The 19294-nt window shown below is 44.7% G+C and overlaps 1 protein-coding gene across 1 annotated transcript in view; it reads left to right on the top strand.

The window, feature by feature from the left end:
• Positions 1-14187, top strand: part of RFX8 (RFX family member 8, lacking RFX DNA binding domain) — a 45417-nt gene extending 31230 nt beyond the window's left edge. Inside the window, exons 9-14 of the mRNA XM_015596270.1 lie at positions 2060-2118; positions 3592-3733; positions 5770-5864; positions 8006-8120; positions 9170-9486; positions 14011-14187. Coding sequence (XP_015451756.1) covers positions 2060-2118; positions 3592-3733; positions 5770-5864; positions 8006-8120; positions 9170-9486; positions 14011-14187 — 905 coding nt within the window. The remainder of the gene's footprint in view (positions 1-2059; positions 2119-3591; positions 3734-5769; positions 5865-8005; positions 8121-9169; positions 9487-14010) is intronic.
• Positions 14188-19294: the final 5107 nt, after the last annotated feature.

Genomic DNA, 19294 nt, shown 5'->3' with positions numbered 1-19294 from the left:
ATGGGTTCTGGTGTTGATCCATCCACACCCTTCTGCCAGTTCTGCCTCATGAACAATAATGTAGACTTTTGACAGGTCCAAGGGATTAGAGGTGTTGCAAAGGTGTTGAACCGTTGCAAAGTCGGGAAGTGCCTCCAGTTGCCCGCTGCACACCTTCCTTCTTCAAGCAGCTCCCTGAGGGCAGCTCGCAGCCCTCACTCATTGTCCCTGGAGCAGGGTGACCAGAATGGACCAGGGATCTGGCTCCAACACCCCTCCACTTCTCTGTGCTCTCTGTGGCCTCCCAGGAGGCTTTAAAGAATATTGCTTCCTCTTTAGAAATTCCTCCCTTATCCTTAACTTTCTCACACCTTTGCGGCCACCAGGACATTCACATTTTTGTGGTCTCAGTCTCCCTGCTGACTTTCTAGAACACTTTTTCCTTCTCTCTGGTTGCCGGGATGTAGTCTCTGAATAATGACTTTCACCAAGCTCTCTGTCTGCTCAAGGCCTCCTGTGGCTTTTGTTAAACAACACACAGGCCTGCTGTGTGGGTACCATGTTTTATGGCCCCAGAAATAGTCTTTGTGAGGTTTTTCCATCACTGCCTAAAGCTCTCTCCAGCATCCCCTCCCCACCAGGGTTCTATTCTTTTGGGGCCACCATGGGTCCACTCCCATTACCAAGGCCTGCCTGTTATCTCCCTATATTTCTGTATATGTGCTTTCTTTGCACATTGTTTGCTGGTTTCTCAGAGTGCCCACGGAATAAGACATTGACTAATGTCACTCACCACCCCTGCACCCTGACCCTCTTGGAAACTTTTACCTGGCTAGGCTGGGCTCATGGGCCCATGTGGGTGCCAGCCAAAAAGGAAGCAGGGAGGGGGCCATGCAGAGTGCAAGTGGGGCCTGGGACTTGCCGTGAAAGGGGAGGAGAAGCCCCACTCCTGTTTTCCTGGGGTCACTTCACCACTTGCCTGGTTCGAGTTTCCGGTTTCTCTCAGTCCCTCCTCTAGGCTACTTCTGTTAGCTTCCTAGTTAGGTGAGCATCCTGTCTCCAGCCTCAGCGCACTCCCCTCTACACCCAATGATTATTCTAAAATGGCGATTTGATCAATTAATCTTCCGTGGTCTCCACTGCCTGAAGGGTCCACTCTTCTTCCCTCTCTGTGCAAAGTCGTTCACTGCTTGGCCTCTGGGCCCATTCCCATTCTCCATCCCCCAAGAGACCCTCATTGGTGCTCCCCAGCAACACAACACCGATTGTCCCCGCCCAAACCCTTATTCCTGCTATTCTGTGCACCTAGAGGGCCTCCCTCACCCCCATTCCCTTGGCTAACTCCTAATTTACATATTCAAGCCAGATTGAATCTCACTTCTAAGTGAAGCCATCTCTGGTACCTTCCTCCAAATAGGCCTCTCCCTCCCCTAAACCCAACATCTTCTTCCCTGAGCCCTCGCATTGCCAGAGAGCATTTACCTGCTGTTGGGGAGTCGTTTGCACACCTGGTGACCCATCCTTAGAGGGCGAGCCCCTTGTGGGTAGAGGTTGCCTTCCTTTGTCCAACAATTCATCAAACACTCAGCAAACATTTATGGGGCACATACTGCATGAAGCTCTCTCGGAAATGTTTGTCACATAAATAAATGAATGCATTCAAAAGGAGAGTGCCCTTCTCTCTTTGTGTTTTTCCTTTTCATCCTTTCCTTTCCTTTGGTCATATTCTGAGGAGAGCACTGTAGACATGAGAAAGTTGGGGAAACTCCGGGTTCCTCAGGGCAAAAATCCTAAACTCCTTTGAGCAGACATGTCAGATGCTGGGATTACATAATTTTTCTGGCAGCGATGGGGAGTATCTCCTGCTGGAACCTCCTAGCCATTAGGGACAAGGCCAGTGGGCACAGCAGCGGGAAGATGAGGCTGCATGGAGGCCTCGCTGTGCAGGAGGCAGTCTGGACAGCTGTGCCCTCCCGGGCACATGTGCGTGCCTCCTGTCCCTGCCTTGTTTTTCCCACTGTCCTACTTAAGGATGTGGTACTATAGTATCGATAATGGCCATGTATCTTGTTCTTAACAGAAGTCACTGTGTTTGTCAAAAGACTAAGAAGAAAGACATACCTTTCCAACATGGCAAAGGTAGGTTTCCACCAACCAGACGGGAGAGAACAAAGCAATATTCTGAAGTGAAGCAGCAAGTATCCCCACAGAGCAGGGAGGCCACTTCTGTCCACCTGGAGGGCAAAGGGCAGATGAGAGGACCTTGCTGACCACTGGCTGGGCAGGCCTGGGCGACCCTGGATGCTCAGTGAGAAGTCTGCCCTCCCCTCCCCTCCTCAGAAAGGCCCCAGTCACCAGTTCTCTCTGAGCAGGAGCGAAAACAGAGTGAGTAGGTCACTGTTTTAAAGTTCCAGAGGGAAACCCTACCGAGGAGCCGGCAGGTGTCCGAGGTGAAAGGGCACTGTAGCAGCGCCTAGGACAGACAAGGCCTTTCCCGTGACATATGGCTATGGACACGATGTGTCCAGGCCACCAGAGACCTTTGCTCTCCTGGGCTGATTATGTCGTCAGTGTTAGAGAACGTAGAGAAGAGCAGAGGAAAAGGTTATGTAATGCCGGAACGCGCGCCACTCAGGCATCTGTCCTGAAATCCTGCGAGCACCAGGTCAGGACAGCTGGGGACCGTTACTCTGTTCCAAATCAACCCAGCCCTGGGGGAGATCAGCCAAGCCTTCCCTTTAGTCTTCATTCTTCCAGCACAAAACTCTCCCTGGTCTCCGAGTTCCCGGGGTTGTTCCACCATTATGGGCTAATGGCCTGTCCTATCTCTAGCACGTTCACATATCTGAGCAGGTCAACTGTTGATAGCCCCACAGTGACACCTTCCTTCCAACCCAACTCAAGTGGCCAGCTTAGGCCCTAGAACCAGCCCCTGTTCTGCATTTTACTTTACACTTCCTGTCAACTGGGAAAGTTTTTACTTAACACCCCAAGTGCCCTCAGGTTTCTCCTTTACAAAGTGGAGGTGGCTCTCATGTTTACTCTTGGGGCTGGTGCATGGATGACCCACTGTTTACCTTATGGACCCCGAGAATACAGGGGCCTGACTGAGCCCATTGGACAGCTGAGGAAATCAGCTGCCAGAGGTTAACGCATCGTCCAGGCCTCTCAAGAGGAGAGGACAGATACAGCTTCTGAATCCTCACAGCCACCTTCTAGAACTGGCCAACGCTACAGCTTCTTCAGGACCACACTCTCCCCGCAGACCCTCGATCACCCACTGTTTTCTTCTTTAGAGCAATTTAGGCTCGTTGAGTGGGGCGCAGAGAATAAGAAACAGGGATAGGAAGAGCCGCAGTGTCCTCAGAGCCCTAAACGCATCTGCCTATGAGTGAAGCATTCTAAAGGCCGGTTTTTCAGAAAAGCAGTTCCAGAGTATGTGAAATTCGAATATTTTAATCGTGACTGAGGATTCCATTTTAATGGGTGATACCCAAATCCACTTCTCTTTCTTCTCAATGACAAAAAAATCCTGGTAATTTGAAGCAGGAGATCAAGCAAAAGTAAAATGACGAGATTTAATTAAGCAGTATGCTTCTCCATTATCTTTAGACCATGAGAATGGTGCTGAAAAATAACACGAGGGTCAACATTCTGAAGTCGGACCTGCACGCCATTGTGGACATGTCTGAGAAAGCCCTGCCAAGCAGCCTGAGCGGAATGGACGACCCGGCGAGGAACATGGAGATAAAATGTAACCCCCCAGCTTGCTTTCCTGGGGTGTTCCGTGTGTATTTGGGGCTGGCACGGCCAGCACTGATATAAGGATTTCTTAATAGTGGTAGAATGTAATTTACTTTTCGATATCATAATTTACCTGCTCCTGCAGAGGGCAAAAAAACGCCCCAGAGGAGGTTTTTCCAGGGCTTACCCAAGTGTCCTCCAGGCCAGGAGTCCCCAACCCCTGGGGCGTGGACCGGTACCAGTCCGTAGCCTGTTAGGAACTAGGTTGCATAGCTGGAGGTAAGCAGCAGGCAAGCGAGTGAAGCTTCATCTGTATTTGGAATTCCCCACAAGCGCTAGCATCACCGCCTCAGTTCTACCTAAATCGTCAGGCATTCAATTCTCATAGGCACCAGTCCCTGGTGCCAGAAAGGTTGGGAACTGCTACTCTAGGCAATCAGTGCCAACACACGTGTTTGTTGAGTGGATAAATGAGCAGATGAGTGTGGTTGCTGCTTGACAATAATTCTTTCTGGAAATCAACCTAGAGTGTCTCCTTTGGGGAAAAAAACAAACAAAAACAAACCAAAAAAAAAAAAAAAAAGAAATCTGCATCAATCTTGTACTTGCACAGTTTAACAGACTCTGGGCCAATCTCTGAGCCGTTGTCTGAAGGCTGCTGAGAGGGGACCATGGGGACTGTGCTCCCGTTTCTGCCTTTCCAGATATGCCCACCAGGACACCCCACGAAAGTCTAGCAGCCTCTTTCTCGCAGGCCTACCCCCCGCGTAAACCGCCTCTCCAGTGCCTGCACACTTCTTCGGGGGTCAGCAGCGGCTTATCCATCTTGGTCCACCCAATACAGTGAGGGCTCATGGTAGCACTTCATATTTCATAACTAGATAGACCCATGAATTCAGAAAGGCATAAAAGCATCACGGTTGTCCTCTTCCTTTGGCCTTTAGGTAGAGCTGGCTTTGGTAGGATTGTACAGTTATTGAAATAGGTCTATTCTGGGCACTAATAGCCTCTGCCCCCCACTTCCCCTCCCACCTGACCTCCTGTCCTCTGCTTCTATTGCTGTCCCAAATCCCAGCTCCTCCCCTAAATACTCCCTTCCAACTAAACCAGCAACACAAAAGTGAATGCTTAGCCCAGAGTTATGAACAGTGGTGCTGACTAGTAGGAATCCAGAGGGCCCCGTCCTGAGCTGCTGGCTCCCCCAGAAAACCAGGTGGTCACCCAAACCCTGCTTTTGCCCCCAGCCCAAGCCCAGGAGTCCCAGGAAGGATGAAGTCTCTCCCCCAGGTGCCTGCCAGCCTGCCCAGGACTCCTGTGTGCGAGTTGGCATCCCTGGGTGGCCTTCCAAGAGCCCACTGCTGATACTTGGCAGGTGAATGCCTATGGTGTTTCTGGAAGATCTTCCAAACAAGCCCTGACCAAGCCTCAGCCAGGGCCACTGCGACCTCCTGGGCCTTCTAAACTCTGCTGGGTACCCAGCGGCACCCAGAAAGGTGGGAAGGCCAAAGACTGTTCATTTTCTCTCTGTGCTGCCTGTGCAGGTGGAAGACTCAAGTCCCACGTCACTCGATCTTGGGCTCCACCCGTCACATTCGTACTGAGTCTGTAACCCCGGGCAAGGCACTGAACACCGCTCAGTAGCTTTGATGTTTGCCATCAGTTAAAGGACATTAATAAACTACCTCTTTAATGGAAATGGCAAGGAAGAGTGAGATCATGTCTGTATCATGCAGTGAGCTCATCTTAAGTTGGGTTCTGTGTAATTACAAGGTGTAGTTATTATTTCAAAATATTTCTTTCCATTTCAACAAGTGGCAGAGCCGGTTCCTAGGAGGCAACATCACATAACTCTGAACCATATGACCGCAGAGGTGAAAAATCCAGCCTTAGAATGCATCCTTTGTTTTCAAAACAAGTGCCAGGCTGCAGGGAGTGCCTCTGAACTATCGTTCTGATGTTTTCCCCTAGGTTACCTGTACACAAGTACCTGCAGGAAAATTCTGATGCGTCGCTAATGATCCTTTTGTTTGTTTTGTTTCTTTATAGGTTTAAGCAATTTAATTTCGTTGCTGGGGACGTCCACAGACCTCAGTGTGTTCCTGAATTGTCTATCTTCAAATCTTCAAGCACTTGTCTTCCAGGTACAAAACCATAACCTTTTTTGAGAGAAGAAGTGGATGTTGATCATTCTAGCACCTAGTGCCTGTGACCTTGTGGAATGAAAAGGAGTTTTCTCGGGCCAGAAATGTGTCTAGGCAGGTGTGGAGATGAAGGACAGAGAAGTAGTGTCTCACTCCGGTAGCAAGCCTGATGCTTTACTGGGATGTTTCTGCAAAAGACCCTGACAAGTACCATTCTCCCCAGACAGACAAAACCTCTCCTCCTCCTATACACTCTTGTTTGGTGCACACACACCTGAGCACATCCATGCTCACCCACACATGTGCACCCACCCACAAACACACACCAGCCTCCGATATCTGCTTTGCTACAGCAGTGAGACACCCTTCCTGGTCTTGTCCACAACCCTGACCTCACAGCCCAGGAGAAAGAGCAGGAATAAGAATGGAGAACGGGTCCACAGAGACTGACTGTAGGGGGTGTTGGGGGTGCAAACCTCATAGACATGAACCAGAAAACTCCTCAGAAATGAACCAGAAAACTTCCATTTTTTGCGTATTGAAAATAATCACTGTAGATTTGGTATGGTGTTTCTTCCTCCCCGTTGGCCTTCAGCAAAGCCTCTTTGTATCAGTGCCACTGTGTTTAGAGCCATGTCACTGCCAAGGTGTGTGTCCATCGGCGAGCATCACTGACCGAGGCTTTCGGTCCTCTCGCTCATCCTCTAACGTCACCAAGCTGAGCCCCCAGGACCCTTAACACCAGCTCTGCCTCACAGCAGGCGACAGGCTCATACTCTGTGTTAGACCACAGGACACGATGTGTTTCCCAAGTCTCCATCACCTTCAGCCTTCATACATGAGGCGTGTCAGAAAACTGGTGTTTTGTAACTGCGTGCTTCTGAAGAGCATGTGTTTGTAAAACAGCTTGGCTCGTTAAAAAAAAAAAAAGCAGACTATCGTCGATAAAATATTCAGACTCTTAAAATATAAACCCTCGGGCCTGTCAGAGATGACAAATGGCTTCAGTGTCAGCCCCTGAAAGCGAGCTAGCAGAGGAGATGTTCAACTGTGTCACGCATCTTGTCTTCCCTGTTCTCACACTGCTCGGCCTGAGAGACGCTCTCATTTGTGCAGAGGGTACCGATGGCCCAGAGCTACTTCTCTCGATGTTTTAGAAAGTATCTTTGTGTTTGTTCCTTCCGAGAGCCCCATTTCAGGTGGTCAGAAATATCAGCCCAGGTGGTCAGAAGTCGTGGGGGGAGGATGCTGCTGGTGAGGGCAGTTTGCATGCACCCAAAGGCCAGGGCGATCCCCTGGTACTCGGGGGGAGCTTTCGGTGGAGGCAGAAGAGAAAAGAAGCAAAGATGAGAAAAGGCATTTCCTTTTTTCTATCCAGCCTCTACATCTCTTCTTCAGAGCTTTGGTTGAGCTAGTGGGTGTTCCACACGCATATGATGACACTTAGGGAGGCTTCAGCGCCATTTGTCCCAACAGATGCATGTGAAATTCATACGACTCCATTGTTTCCTAAATCATTTGTAGTGTGACCCAAGGCTTGGAAAGTTTGTCCACATGTAGAGGCATCTCATTGGTACCCACTTTAGTGCCACTTAGGCTGTCGGATGACCTCGACTCCACTGGACGCGCAGGTGGGAACTTCCAGTGCTCAGATAATTTACAGGGTGTAGGGGCCAGCTTTGTGCTTTCCAAAATCAGCGCCATTACTTTTCATCATTATGGGATGTGCCACCTTCCACAGTATCAGACTTGGCAGGGGTAACACGGCCACTGACCCTCTCGATAGTGACTGCCAAGTGGACTTCAGCAAGGCTGACCTTGCGGTGTCATGCTTCACAAGGGACTTCTTTTTAAAACTTGTGTGCAATTCAAAAAAAAGAAAAAGTTGTCCAGTTCTCCACTTCCTTACTTCTCTTCCAACTTCAATGGGTTCTTCCCTGATGATTGAGGGGAGATGAAACAAGACCAGAAGTGGATCAGTGGGCCACAGCCTCCGTTCCCACCTATCATTTCTTCCTCTTTTTACTTGGTCATTTGAAAATGTCTGTGCCTGACAAATGTGTGCACTTGAAAACATGCTCTTCTCCATTTTGTCATAAATCCCAGTGGTTTTTTTTTTTTTCTTCACAAAAATGTAACAGCCAAGCAGAAGCAAAGAGGAGTTCATCAAATTGGCCGCCAGCTTCCAACTAAGATGGAATTTCCTCCTCACGGCTGTAAGCAAAGCCATGACCCTCTGCCACAGAGACAGTTTTGGTAAGTCTGAGAATACCAAACATTTGCATTTTACCCTTAAAATGTTAGTATAGCATAAGAATTTTCCAGGTTGCTATGTAGAATCCAGTCATTAACCTTTCTATGTAAAATACAACACAGACAACAGAAAACCACACAAAACCATAGTAACCCTGTTTTGATGGCATCATGAGAGTCCATCAGATAAGCTTTCTAGGGCTTTAGATTCCTGTGTATTAGAGGCTCATTCCTGCAGCTGATGCTCAGGCGCCTTGGGCAGGGTCTGGAAACCATGTTCCATACGAAGAGGAGAAATTATTGGTGTTAGGATTTCTCCTTCATGTGGCTTTTCACTGTCAGGGAAGGTCACATGTGTCACCTCCATGGCGCAGATGCAGCATAGTCAAGTTGTAGGAAGGGAAGTTCACCACGGAGCCCTCCAGGCCCATGGAAAGGATCATTCATCTCAACAGATATTTATCGTCCCTACAAAGTCCCAGGCACCTTTCCATAGAGCAGTGGAAAGACAAAATCCTGGCCCCTGTGAGCTTACACACTGACCGGGGAAGGAACCCTGACCACAGGGCTGCCAGACGCACTCGCAGCTCGGAGGCAGAACACTAAAGAGAAGACAAACTCTACTTTGGGTTGGTTTTGTGAACACTCAAGCTCTTTCGAAGGTTGCTGCTATAAGCTGCCATGTGGGTGACAGCCACTTGTAGTGAGGCCCTCCCTTTCTGCTGACACTCTTCCAGACCAAAGTGGCAGAGCAGAGCCATATGCAATCACAGGGAGAAGTCCAGCCCCGTGGCTGTTGCTCTTCCCCATCTACTTTCTCTGGACCTCCATGTGAATTCAAAGTCCTCACACCAGTAGTTTCTCCTCTTCATATGGAACATGGTTTCCGGACCCTGCCCAAGGCCCCTCAGCATTGGCTGCAGGAATCGAGCTCTAAATACATAGGAGTCTAAAGCCCTAGAAATGTTGTTAGTTTCACAGAGATCTGTTTGTCTGCCCACCTGTCTGTCTATCCATCTAATTATTCATTTTGGGTTGCTATTTCAATGTAGGCTCCTGGCATCTGTTTCATTTGCTGCTTGTGGAATATGTGATTCATATACTGCAGTCGTGCATAGAAGAGGAAGAGGAGGACGACGACGTGGGGAGTCTCCAGGAGATGCCACCAGATGACCATTCTCTTGTCCGGCCAGACCAAGCACCTTTCCATCCTCCAGAGTCTCCACCATCTCAGGACCACAGAAGCCTGAGTGTGGATCCACCTCGTGCAGTGCTGACACACATGACCCAGAGCTGGTGCCCCGCAGGTGTGAGCGGCGTGGTTCTTGGGGTCCTGGGCTTCCTGGTGGACACGGCCACAGGCGAGAAGGTATAGATACCAGGGGCCCAACTTCCACCCAGTTTTTCAAGGGCAATAAGAACTGCCAGGTGGTTATGAAACCCATGAAGACCCCATTGTTCAAACAATGATACAGGATTGTAGAGTCATCTTTGCTTTAGGTCATTTTTCCAGGAATGATTATAACAGCTTATCTGTTGATCACAGGCCGGCTCAGTTTTAGGATGCATTGATATGAGCCTGGCACGATTAGGCGTGCAGAATATGTGGGTGGCTGGGGTCTTGCCTTCCCAGAGCTTCCCTGACATGGTTAGGCTAACTGAGCAATAGATTGCTACTGGCTGCTACCGGAGTGGAATGCACTGAAATGCCTCTGGCATTCAAAGGAAGGAAACATTGAATAGAAAGGATTTTGAAAAGATAAAATCGGAGTACATCTTGAGAGATATAAAATTAAGAATTGAGATTTATCCAACACCTGTATGCCCTTTGTATGCCCTTTGTATGCCCTTTGTGTACATTATCTCAAAGACATACAATTTTACAGAGTACCTGCTCTGATCATTTTCATGCTATGGATGAGGAAACTGAGGCCCAGAAAAACTAAGTGACTTGCACAAAGTCATATAGCAAGTAAACGGTGGAACAGAGATTAGAGCCCTGGCCTGCCCAATCTCAAGTCCATTCTTTTCTCACAACAGTAGATCAGAGGAGAGTGGTCCATGCCCTGAGAAGAGTAGGATACTGGTTGGAGTAGACACCAAATGAGGACAGGAAGGGCAGCCAGACTGATGCAGGAAGCATCCGAAACACCACCTCCAATGTGGGAGATTGGCCATTTTAAAAACAAAAAATCTTGACAACTATCATCTTGGTACTGATTTCTAAAACTTCTGTACCTATGTCTGGAAGCTTAGCCACTTTATGCAGAATTACTTTTGCACTCACGAATTCCCCTTTCTAGTGGATGAGTTGTGCTTGGTAGGAGACCATTAAAAGCAAGGCATAACCCTCAACCTGGGTTAATAGTGGCCGTGGGTGAGTCGTAGCCTGAGACTGTTCATACACTACAGTCCTCAAAATAACCAGAACCTTCCAGGGACCTGTCCTTTCTGAACAAACCCTCATTCCCCAGAGTACAGAGGACCTGTACAAACTGTTACTGAGCACTACTTTAAAAAGACACCGTGCTGAACAAAAATAATATGAGTGGTGCAGTAGATTCAGATGGGTTTCTGTAAATAAGAAGTTAGTCTCCTCTGCGAATGCATATGCAAAGAGGCATGACCAATGAGGCCTGAAATGGTGAAATATCGACCCCAAATCAGGGCCCCGTTGGCTGGGAGAAGGGAAGCTGGGCCGCCTCAGAAGAGAAACAGCTGGGAGCAGTTAAGGCTCCACTCTCCAGCTGGTGTTTCAGGGCTGTTATCAGAGAGAAGGCCCAGTTAGACCTGCAGACCAGGCCAGCTGGCCGGGCTATGCCTCCCTTCTCCCTGCCCCTCTGCAGAATATACCTTGTCCTGGCAACAGGGCTATGCAAGGGCTGACCAGTGCGAAGCTCAGCTGAGTACACTCTGGAACATTCTGTGCAGCCCTAGCAAGACAAGCATTTGTGCTGGACATGCAGCTCCAAGCGTGCAGACCTCTCTGCTCACTGGCTGGGGTGAGAGCTAAGACCGTAGACAATTTGACATGCCTCTGAGTCACCAAGGTAACTGGGAGTAAACTTTTACCTCTTCGGCCACAGTTGGAAGTGTGTGGACACTGTTGGGCTCCCTGAGCTGGGCATTTAAATGCATCATTTCAGCAACCCGGTGAGATGGTGTTAGCATGGCCCGCATTTCACAGAGAGTGTAACTGAGGCTCATGAGGGCCTGGCAAACCTTCCCAAGGTCACTTTGCTAATAACTGGCAGAGCAGGGATTCAGACTTCCATAGATCTCCTTCTGAGACTCTCCTTTTCCTCCCCCAAAGGTCTTAATTCCAAAAGCAGTGAGTTGAGAGTAAATGAAAAATATCTTCAAGTCTGATGATTCGGGGAAATAAGTGAGCTATTCTGGTACATAACTTCCTGGGTTCAAATTCATATCTTCCACTTATTTGCTGAGAACCATGGGCAAGTTGCTTAATTTTATCCAGTCCTTGGTCCCCTTATCTACAAAATAGGAATGATAATATCTAATTCTGTAGGGCCATTATGAGGTTTAAGTAAGGTGACTATTATTCTTAGAATGTAAAATTCTTAAAACATAGTAACTACCCATAAGCACGAGTCATCATCATTATTTTTCCAACGAAACCTCCTAATCTGAGTGCCTTTCCATAACACTCTCTACCCATTTCCATAGCAACTCTGAAGTTCATTACAATGGGGTTTGACTTGCAGTCATGTGCTGCATAACGACATTTGGGTCAATGACGGACCGCATATACAACGGTGATCCTATAAGATTATCATAGAGCTGAAAAGGGCCTATCACCTAGTGATGTCATAGCACAAAGCATTACTCACATGTTTGTGGTGATGCTGGTACAAACCAACCTGCTGTGCTGCCGGTTACATACAGTTCATAATACTTCATAATGGTAATAAACGACTATGATACTGGTTTATGTATTTACCACACTAAACTTTTTATCTTTATTTTAGAATTTACTCTTTCTACTTATAAAAAGTCTGCTGTAAAACAGCGTGTCGTGTTACGCCAGCAGCAGCCTCCTACATCTCATGTTTATTGTCTCTTGATTGCATCATTTCCTCTTGTGCTTAATTTAATCTCGTGTTGTTTGTACAGTGATGTGCTGTACAGGCTCCTAGCCCAGGAGCAGCAGACTATCCCACAGAGCCTCAGTGTGCAGTAGGCTACACCGCCAAGGTTTGTGTCAGTGCACTCTATTAGGTTTGCACAACAATGAAGTCGCCCAGAGACTCATATCTCTGAACGTAACCCTGTGGTTAAGCGGTGCATGACTGTGTATTTAATTCATAGAAACAATAGGGAAGATATTACATACTTAATTGAACTACATAATAAAGCAATACAAGCAGACGAATGTCAGGTAATCCAGAGTAATATGCATCAGAGATTAATTAAACCTACTTCTGTTGGTGAATGCCTACTGAATTAGCTATAATGACTTAAATAGTCTAACACCAAAAAGTCACACTCATCTAATTTTCATTGCATTCATTATTCAGCATTGCACTCATCATCAAAAAGAAAGCACACCCCATGCCCCATCTGAACTCATCTGCCATGAGTTAACGCCCCATTCGGCTGCACATCTGTGTCAGCCTCATTTTTTGAACAATTTATCACTGCCCTGCACCTATGGTAAGAGCTGAAGTCAGCATTCTTATTGCCATACCCATCTGTCACTCTTCTACATTCTAGGAATGCTCAAAATAGTAAGATGCGAAGGTGTGTTTAAGAATAAAGCAAAAATTTATACTGATATTAAATAAAGAACCTTCTTTTAAAAAATATACTACACAGTTTTTACTTTAAGTCATGGACTCAAGGAGTAAAGCACAGCAAAAGCATTAAAAAAATAAGTGACTCTTCAGCTATAGGATAAAGGTAAAGACAATTTTTTTTGAGAGAAGAGAAACATCTTTTCATTGGGTGGTGAGAGTTATTATGGAATTTAAAGAGAAAGGGTGAGAAATGTCCTTTCATTAACCTTGCATTGGAGTTTATCTTGTGCACATCTTTGTCAAAATATAGTAGTAGCTCATTGGGCAGTTATTGATGGAATCAGACCAAGAAAATACATCTCCATTGATTTTTGAGAGTAATCGTGTACTTGGAGGATTTGCCAATTTTCCAAGTACCCTTGGAGCTAAAGGGAGGATGGCATAGCTCCCTTGTTTCTCTGATAGGAAAACTTGCTCGAGCAAGTCAGATGACTTATCTGAGAGCTAGCACTTCAACTAACCCCAGAATCTGTGAATATCTCAAATCTATTACTACTCAATTGAGTGTCAAGTTAATCAGTGGTTGTTTTCACAGACTTTTCCTCTTTATCTACTGGTATATTTGATGAATGGTGGAGGTAGGGCCTATGTGAGAACTTAAGCCAACAATGTCAGCTCAGAACTGACGAGAATGCAGGACCATATCTAAGAATGCAGCCAAAGTGACGAGCGCTACAGCTACACGAAGACCCATGGGTAGTTCACAGTCTCCTTCTTGATTTTCACAAGTGAGCCTTGTTCTCTCATGTCTTTAATGGGAGAGTGTTGATTTGCAATTAGTGCCTCACAGCAGCAGCTATGGGCTGCCACTCCTTTTCCTAGAGAGAGCCCACCTGCTCCCACTCCCTGTGGCCTCTCTCCTTTGCATCGTCCCAGGGTTGATAGTCCTTCCATGCAGTCCTCACCAGACTCTGAATGTTCCCTTGAGAAATTAGAAATAAATGCGTAAGCTTCCCCTTTAGGTCCTGAGGTGGGGACGAGAGCATGGTAGAAGAATTCAAATGGTGGGTCCCGCAACAGAAAATAGTGTAACTTTTTCTTTTTACCTTTTGCTTTTAAATGTCTACCCCTTGCAGCTCATCCAGGTATTATTGGAAGACAAAGCCACCGAAAGCACAGTCAAACTCAGCCTTCCTGTGGGACAAGAAGCCCTCGTCACCTTAAAAGATGGACAAAAATTTGTGATTCACATATCGGATGTACCCCAAAGCTCTGGAAATATTTATTTCAGGGAAAACAATGCTAATAAGTAAGATTATTCATTTGAATAGGACATGAGAAAGCATAGATTTTCATTCTTAAAAATATGTTAAATGTTGAATCTTTGGTATTTCTAAGAAAGAAGATTGTATGTACATAATGATATAGCATTGTCTATTTTATGTCTGTGTGTATTTCAAAGAGTTGGTTTTGATGAAACACATAAACTGATTTGGAGAATAATTTTTGCCTCTGTTTCTTTTCTTTGGGGGCTTTCCAAGTATTTCCATTTGGGGACTTAACAGAAGAGAAATTCGAGAAATCTTGTCAGAAGTAAAAAAAAAATGGACATATCTCCCGAGAAAGATAAAGTTTGAGGAATGCGAATTGGTACAAGCAGTAAAAGGCCATTGGTAATATACATTTTTTTCTTCCCCTTGGTAGTGCTCCAATAAAAATAGAATTTGTAGAAAAATCCCCTCGGGCAGTGAAAAACAGGAAAAAAAAAAAAAACTTGATAGCACTGTTAGACTTACTCACTGGTGCAATCAACCATCCTGACTTACTTTGGTTTGCCATTTCAGCTTCCTTAAAGTGAGGTACAGTTTTGAATCCAACAATGTCCAAACAAATGAGGATGTCCTGCTTTGAATCACTTTTTATTCCTCTTTTTATAACAAAATCCTAAAAAACATTGAAACTAGGATCACTGTTAAACCAGATGCATTTTTATGTAACTGGTTATAATATTGAAAAGGAATTTAACAATTCATGCTTACATGATTTCTGGTTTAAGTAGAAATAATAGAGAATATTTTATTGATCTCATATTTTATATAAGAAATGAATTAAATTTCTTTAAATGCTTGGAAATTTTAAAGAAACATAAGAATGATATGTCAGTAGATTCATTAAGAACTATCCTTCTTGATGGCTAAAAAAGTAATTCTATTTTAGAGCTCTTTAGCACTACATTTAATATGTTATCTCATTTCTTAGGCTATCAAAAGTAGTTATTTGTCAAAGAATAACTCAGAGATATTTCTGTGCTCACTGTTCAGTGTCTTTGCATATTTATTTGCTCACACGTTAAGTAGATAGGGGTGAACTGAGTTGAGAAACAAAGGCAATAACAAGATTTATCAGTCTGGGAACAGTGAATTTTGTTTACATATTTGGGGGTAAACTGATTAGCTGGGAGCTAGCAGAGGGCATTCTGTCCTTGAAAAGGCCAACCAGATTGATCGAGGAAAATTGTGTATCTGTGGAGTTAGAAGTTAGGATAGGGATGAGGGTGGCTAGTAACAGAGAGGAGACAAAGGGGCATCTTGGACCTTCTTAGTGATCTAAATTTGGTCTGGGGGGTGACCAGACAGTGTGTCTGTCTTGTGAAAATGTGTCACAAAGCTTACAATATGATTTTTTCTGCATATGTTATGTGAAAATGTGTTTTTAAAAATGGAAGGCATAGCACACGTTATGGGGATTGTATTGGAGGTTGCTGGTGGAAGAAGGGTGGGAAGCACACAGGATTCCAAGAGAAATCAAGCCAGGTTTGAAAAGCCACTGGATGCCAAGGATTACTGATGTGGGACTGGAACTGCGCCTGCCACCTACTTCTTTGTTTTCCCTCCCACTCTGCTGCCCTGATGAGCTGAGGCAGGAGGCTAAGCAACCACAGACTTCAAGTCCTAACGCAGTTCTCATTCAGGGGAAGGGAGAAGCTGTATCTCGAATAAAGTTTGAGATCTATACTAATACACTAGCAGAGATGGCTCTTATGATTGAAAGTAACTGGTGGTCTTCTATTATTTGAAAGTGGACATAAACAGACATTTCCTCTAGCCCCTCTCCCAAACTTGGATTTTTATCCAAGAGCTAGAAATAATCCACAGAGCAGGTGCAAAGATTGTTCTCTGCTCGCACCATCTATCAGTTCATGATCGCAGCATTACCAACTAACCTGCTATGACTTAAAACAGCTCCCACTTATTTAATATTCCTCACCAGCTCACAGATCACTTGGACGTCCCTGTTGATTTAGACTGGATTTGGTGAACTTTGCTTGGTCATCTGCAGTCGCTGACAGGCTCGTTGGGGGCTAGCCAGTCTAAGGTGGCCTTTGCTGGGATGACCCGGCTCTTTGCTGCATAGCCCCACATCCTTCCAGCAGACTAGCTTGTGCATGTTCTCATGGTAGAGGTGGGCCCAAGAAAGCAAAAGTGGGAACACAAGTATGTTTTCATGCCTCTGCTTGTGACAATGTGTTCCTATCCCATTGGCCAAAGCAATGTAGATAAAAGGTAAGAACACAGTAAATGATGTGAACACAAGGAAGTTTCAAACAACCACAGTCTACCTTGTCAAGTTCAACCCTATGTAATATCTAACTCTAAATCATTATCCCACATGTTCTGTTAGGGAGACAGTCTTCCAATGGACATGGCTGGCCCAAGGTCACCCAGCCAGCATCAGTATGGATTCCATGATCATCTCCATGGCATCATCCACTGTGACATTGTTACAGCACTCGCCATCCATGCAAATCAAGTCGACATAAATATTTGATCCTCAATTATACATAAAGGCAATAGTATTTTCTGAAACAGTAATTTGAAATAGAAATAATAATGATACCCTGTACAAATAAAATTCTCCCCAGGGCATGTCACTATTGTAATTGTAGTTCTTACAGAAAGAGAAGCATGTCAAACTTTTCTTCATGGTAATAATAGCTACACCCCCATAGATCTTGGAACATAAATTCACTCATGATGACGTTAATGGAAGCCCACTAACATTCTGGCAGCAGATAGATTTTCCAAAAACAGATATTTGATCTAAACTGTACAGCAATATGTTCTGTAATTAAGTATTTGTCATGTGTTTATTTTTTTACCATGTAGTCTTTAATCATCGAGAATCATCAATGAACAAATCAGGTAAATCCCTGCTCTTAGGGAGCTTATGTTCCTAGCGGAAGACCGACACTTAACTAATCAATAAATAAAAGCCTAATATTTTGGTGGCGATTGCTATTACTAAGTGTAATTGTAAAAATAACACATGGTGAGGGAGATAGAGAGCGATTGGGACGCCTGTGGGGTTTTCAAGCAAGGTCTCTCTCACAAGGTATAATATTGAAAATGATCTGAAGAAAGTAGAAAAAAAAAAAAGAAAGAAAGGTGTGAGAGCATTCTGGAAGGGTAGGAGAATGAATCAGAGACGTGGAGCAGCTTCTCAGGCAGCCCCGCGCAATAGTCATGAATCTTAAGTGATCAAGGGATTTAAAACCATTGAGATCCAGGAATATTGCAGGCTCATTTATTTGAACCAACTCATCAGGCGAAAACCACTAACATGTTGGGAAAAAAAAAACCCACAAAAACCATCTTCTTAAAAGCATCAAAAAGCTGACAAGATAGAAAAAGAATCTCCAAGTCGAAATCAAAGAGAAATTGGGGTACATACAGCAAGATAAGCCAAGCACCAAGGCTACTTTTTCCTATCCACGTGACTTTGAGCTTTCCACTTGATGACTTCTTAGGGTGAAGAAGGCAGTAGTCAAATACCAGACCCACCTGGGGTGGGGAGTCTAATAGCAGATCTCATAAATGGGAACTCCCAAAGGGCTGCACATTCCAGGTAAGAGTGAGTCAGAAGTAAAGTGCTCTCACCTTCCCCCGAATACTCCCCCGCAGATGACAAAGAAAATTGCTGCTTATATTAATCAGGATAGAGGAAAGCTGTCACTCTCTCTTCTCCTTTTCTTCCAGCCCCTAGCAACCACTCTTCATTGACAAATGATATTCTATTGTATGGATATACCCACATTTTATTTGTCCATCCATCATTTGATGAATCTTTAGGTTGTTTTGACTTAATGAAAAACATGAATAATGTCGTTTCCACTTAAATAATGCCTCTATAAATATTTGTGTACAAGTTTTTGTGCGGATATATGTTTTCATTTCTCTTAGGTGTATACATACCTAGGAGTAAAATTGTTAGTTCGTGTGGTAACTGTTTTCAAGAATTGCCAAACTGTTTTCCAAAGTGGCTGCATTATTTTATATTCCCATCAGAAATGTGTGATGGTTACACATTTTCACCAATATTGCTCACCTGACTTTTTGATTACAGGCCTCTTGGTAGGTGTTAAGTGGTATGCATTGTGGTTTTGATTTGGATTACCTAATGACTAATGATGTTGAGCATCTTTTCCATGCATATTGGCCATTTGCATATCTTCTCTGGAGAAGTGTCTATTCAAATCCTTTGCGCAATTTTTATTTGAGTTTTTTTTCCTTGTTATTGAGCTGTAAAATGTTCTTTGGATATTCCAGATACAAGTGCCTTGTCAGGTGTATGATTTGCAAATGTAACAGTAAATACTTCAGTATATCTCTGTAACAGAATTTTTTACATAACCCAAACTCCTTTACCACACCTAATTAAAGTAACGACATTCTTAGCCCATATTCAGATTTCTCTGCTTATCTCAATGATGGCCTCTAACAGTTGTTCCATACGTTACATTTGGTCTTATGTCTCCTAAGTATTTTCATATTTACAACCATACATCCTTAATTTTTAATGCCATTTATTTATTGAAGAACCTGGGTTCATTGTACTACGGAATGTTTCATATTCTGAATCATATAATTTTCCCATTGTATTCTGTATTTCTGTAAACCACAAGTCAAATTTAAAGACTGAGTAAATTCGGGGTGATTTTTTTTTTAAATAAAACACTTCGTAGATAGTGCTGTTTACTTCCTACCACATTCTACTACATCCCCTCTGGAAATATCTAATGTCCTTATAATGGGCTGAACATTTGTATTTCCCAAAATTCATATGTTGAAGCCCCAGGCCCCAGTGTGATGATATTTGGAGGTGGGGCTTCTGGGAGGTGAGGATTAGGTGAGGTCCTTAGGGTGGCACTCTCGTAATGGGATTAGTGCCCTTATAAAAAGAGAAAAAGAAGAAAGGCTGCATCATTTAAGAGACTTCTTTTGCTAGGAGGACTAAAACATGACAAAAATGATTCTGGAAAACAGTTTGACAGTGTTTCGGTCTGCTTTGGCTGCTATAACAAAATACCATAAACTGGGTGGCTTAAATAGCAGACATTTATTTCTGACAGTTCTGGAGCCT

The sequence above is a fragment of the Pteropus alecto genome, unplaced genomic scaffold (assembly GCF_000325575.1).
Source record: "Pteropus alecto unplaced genomic scaffold, ASM32557v1 scaffold288, whole genome shotgun sequence".
NCBI classification, from domain to species: Eukaryota; Metazoa; Chordata; class Mammalia; order Chiroptera; family Pteropodidae; genus Pteropus; species Pteropus alecto.
Note: the sequence above shows the minus strand (reverse complement) of the source record. Positions and strands in the feature narration are given on the sequence as shown.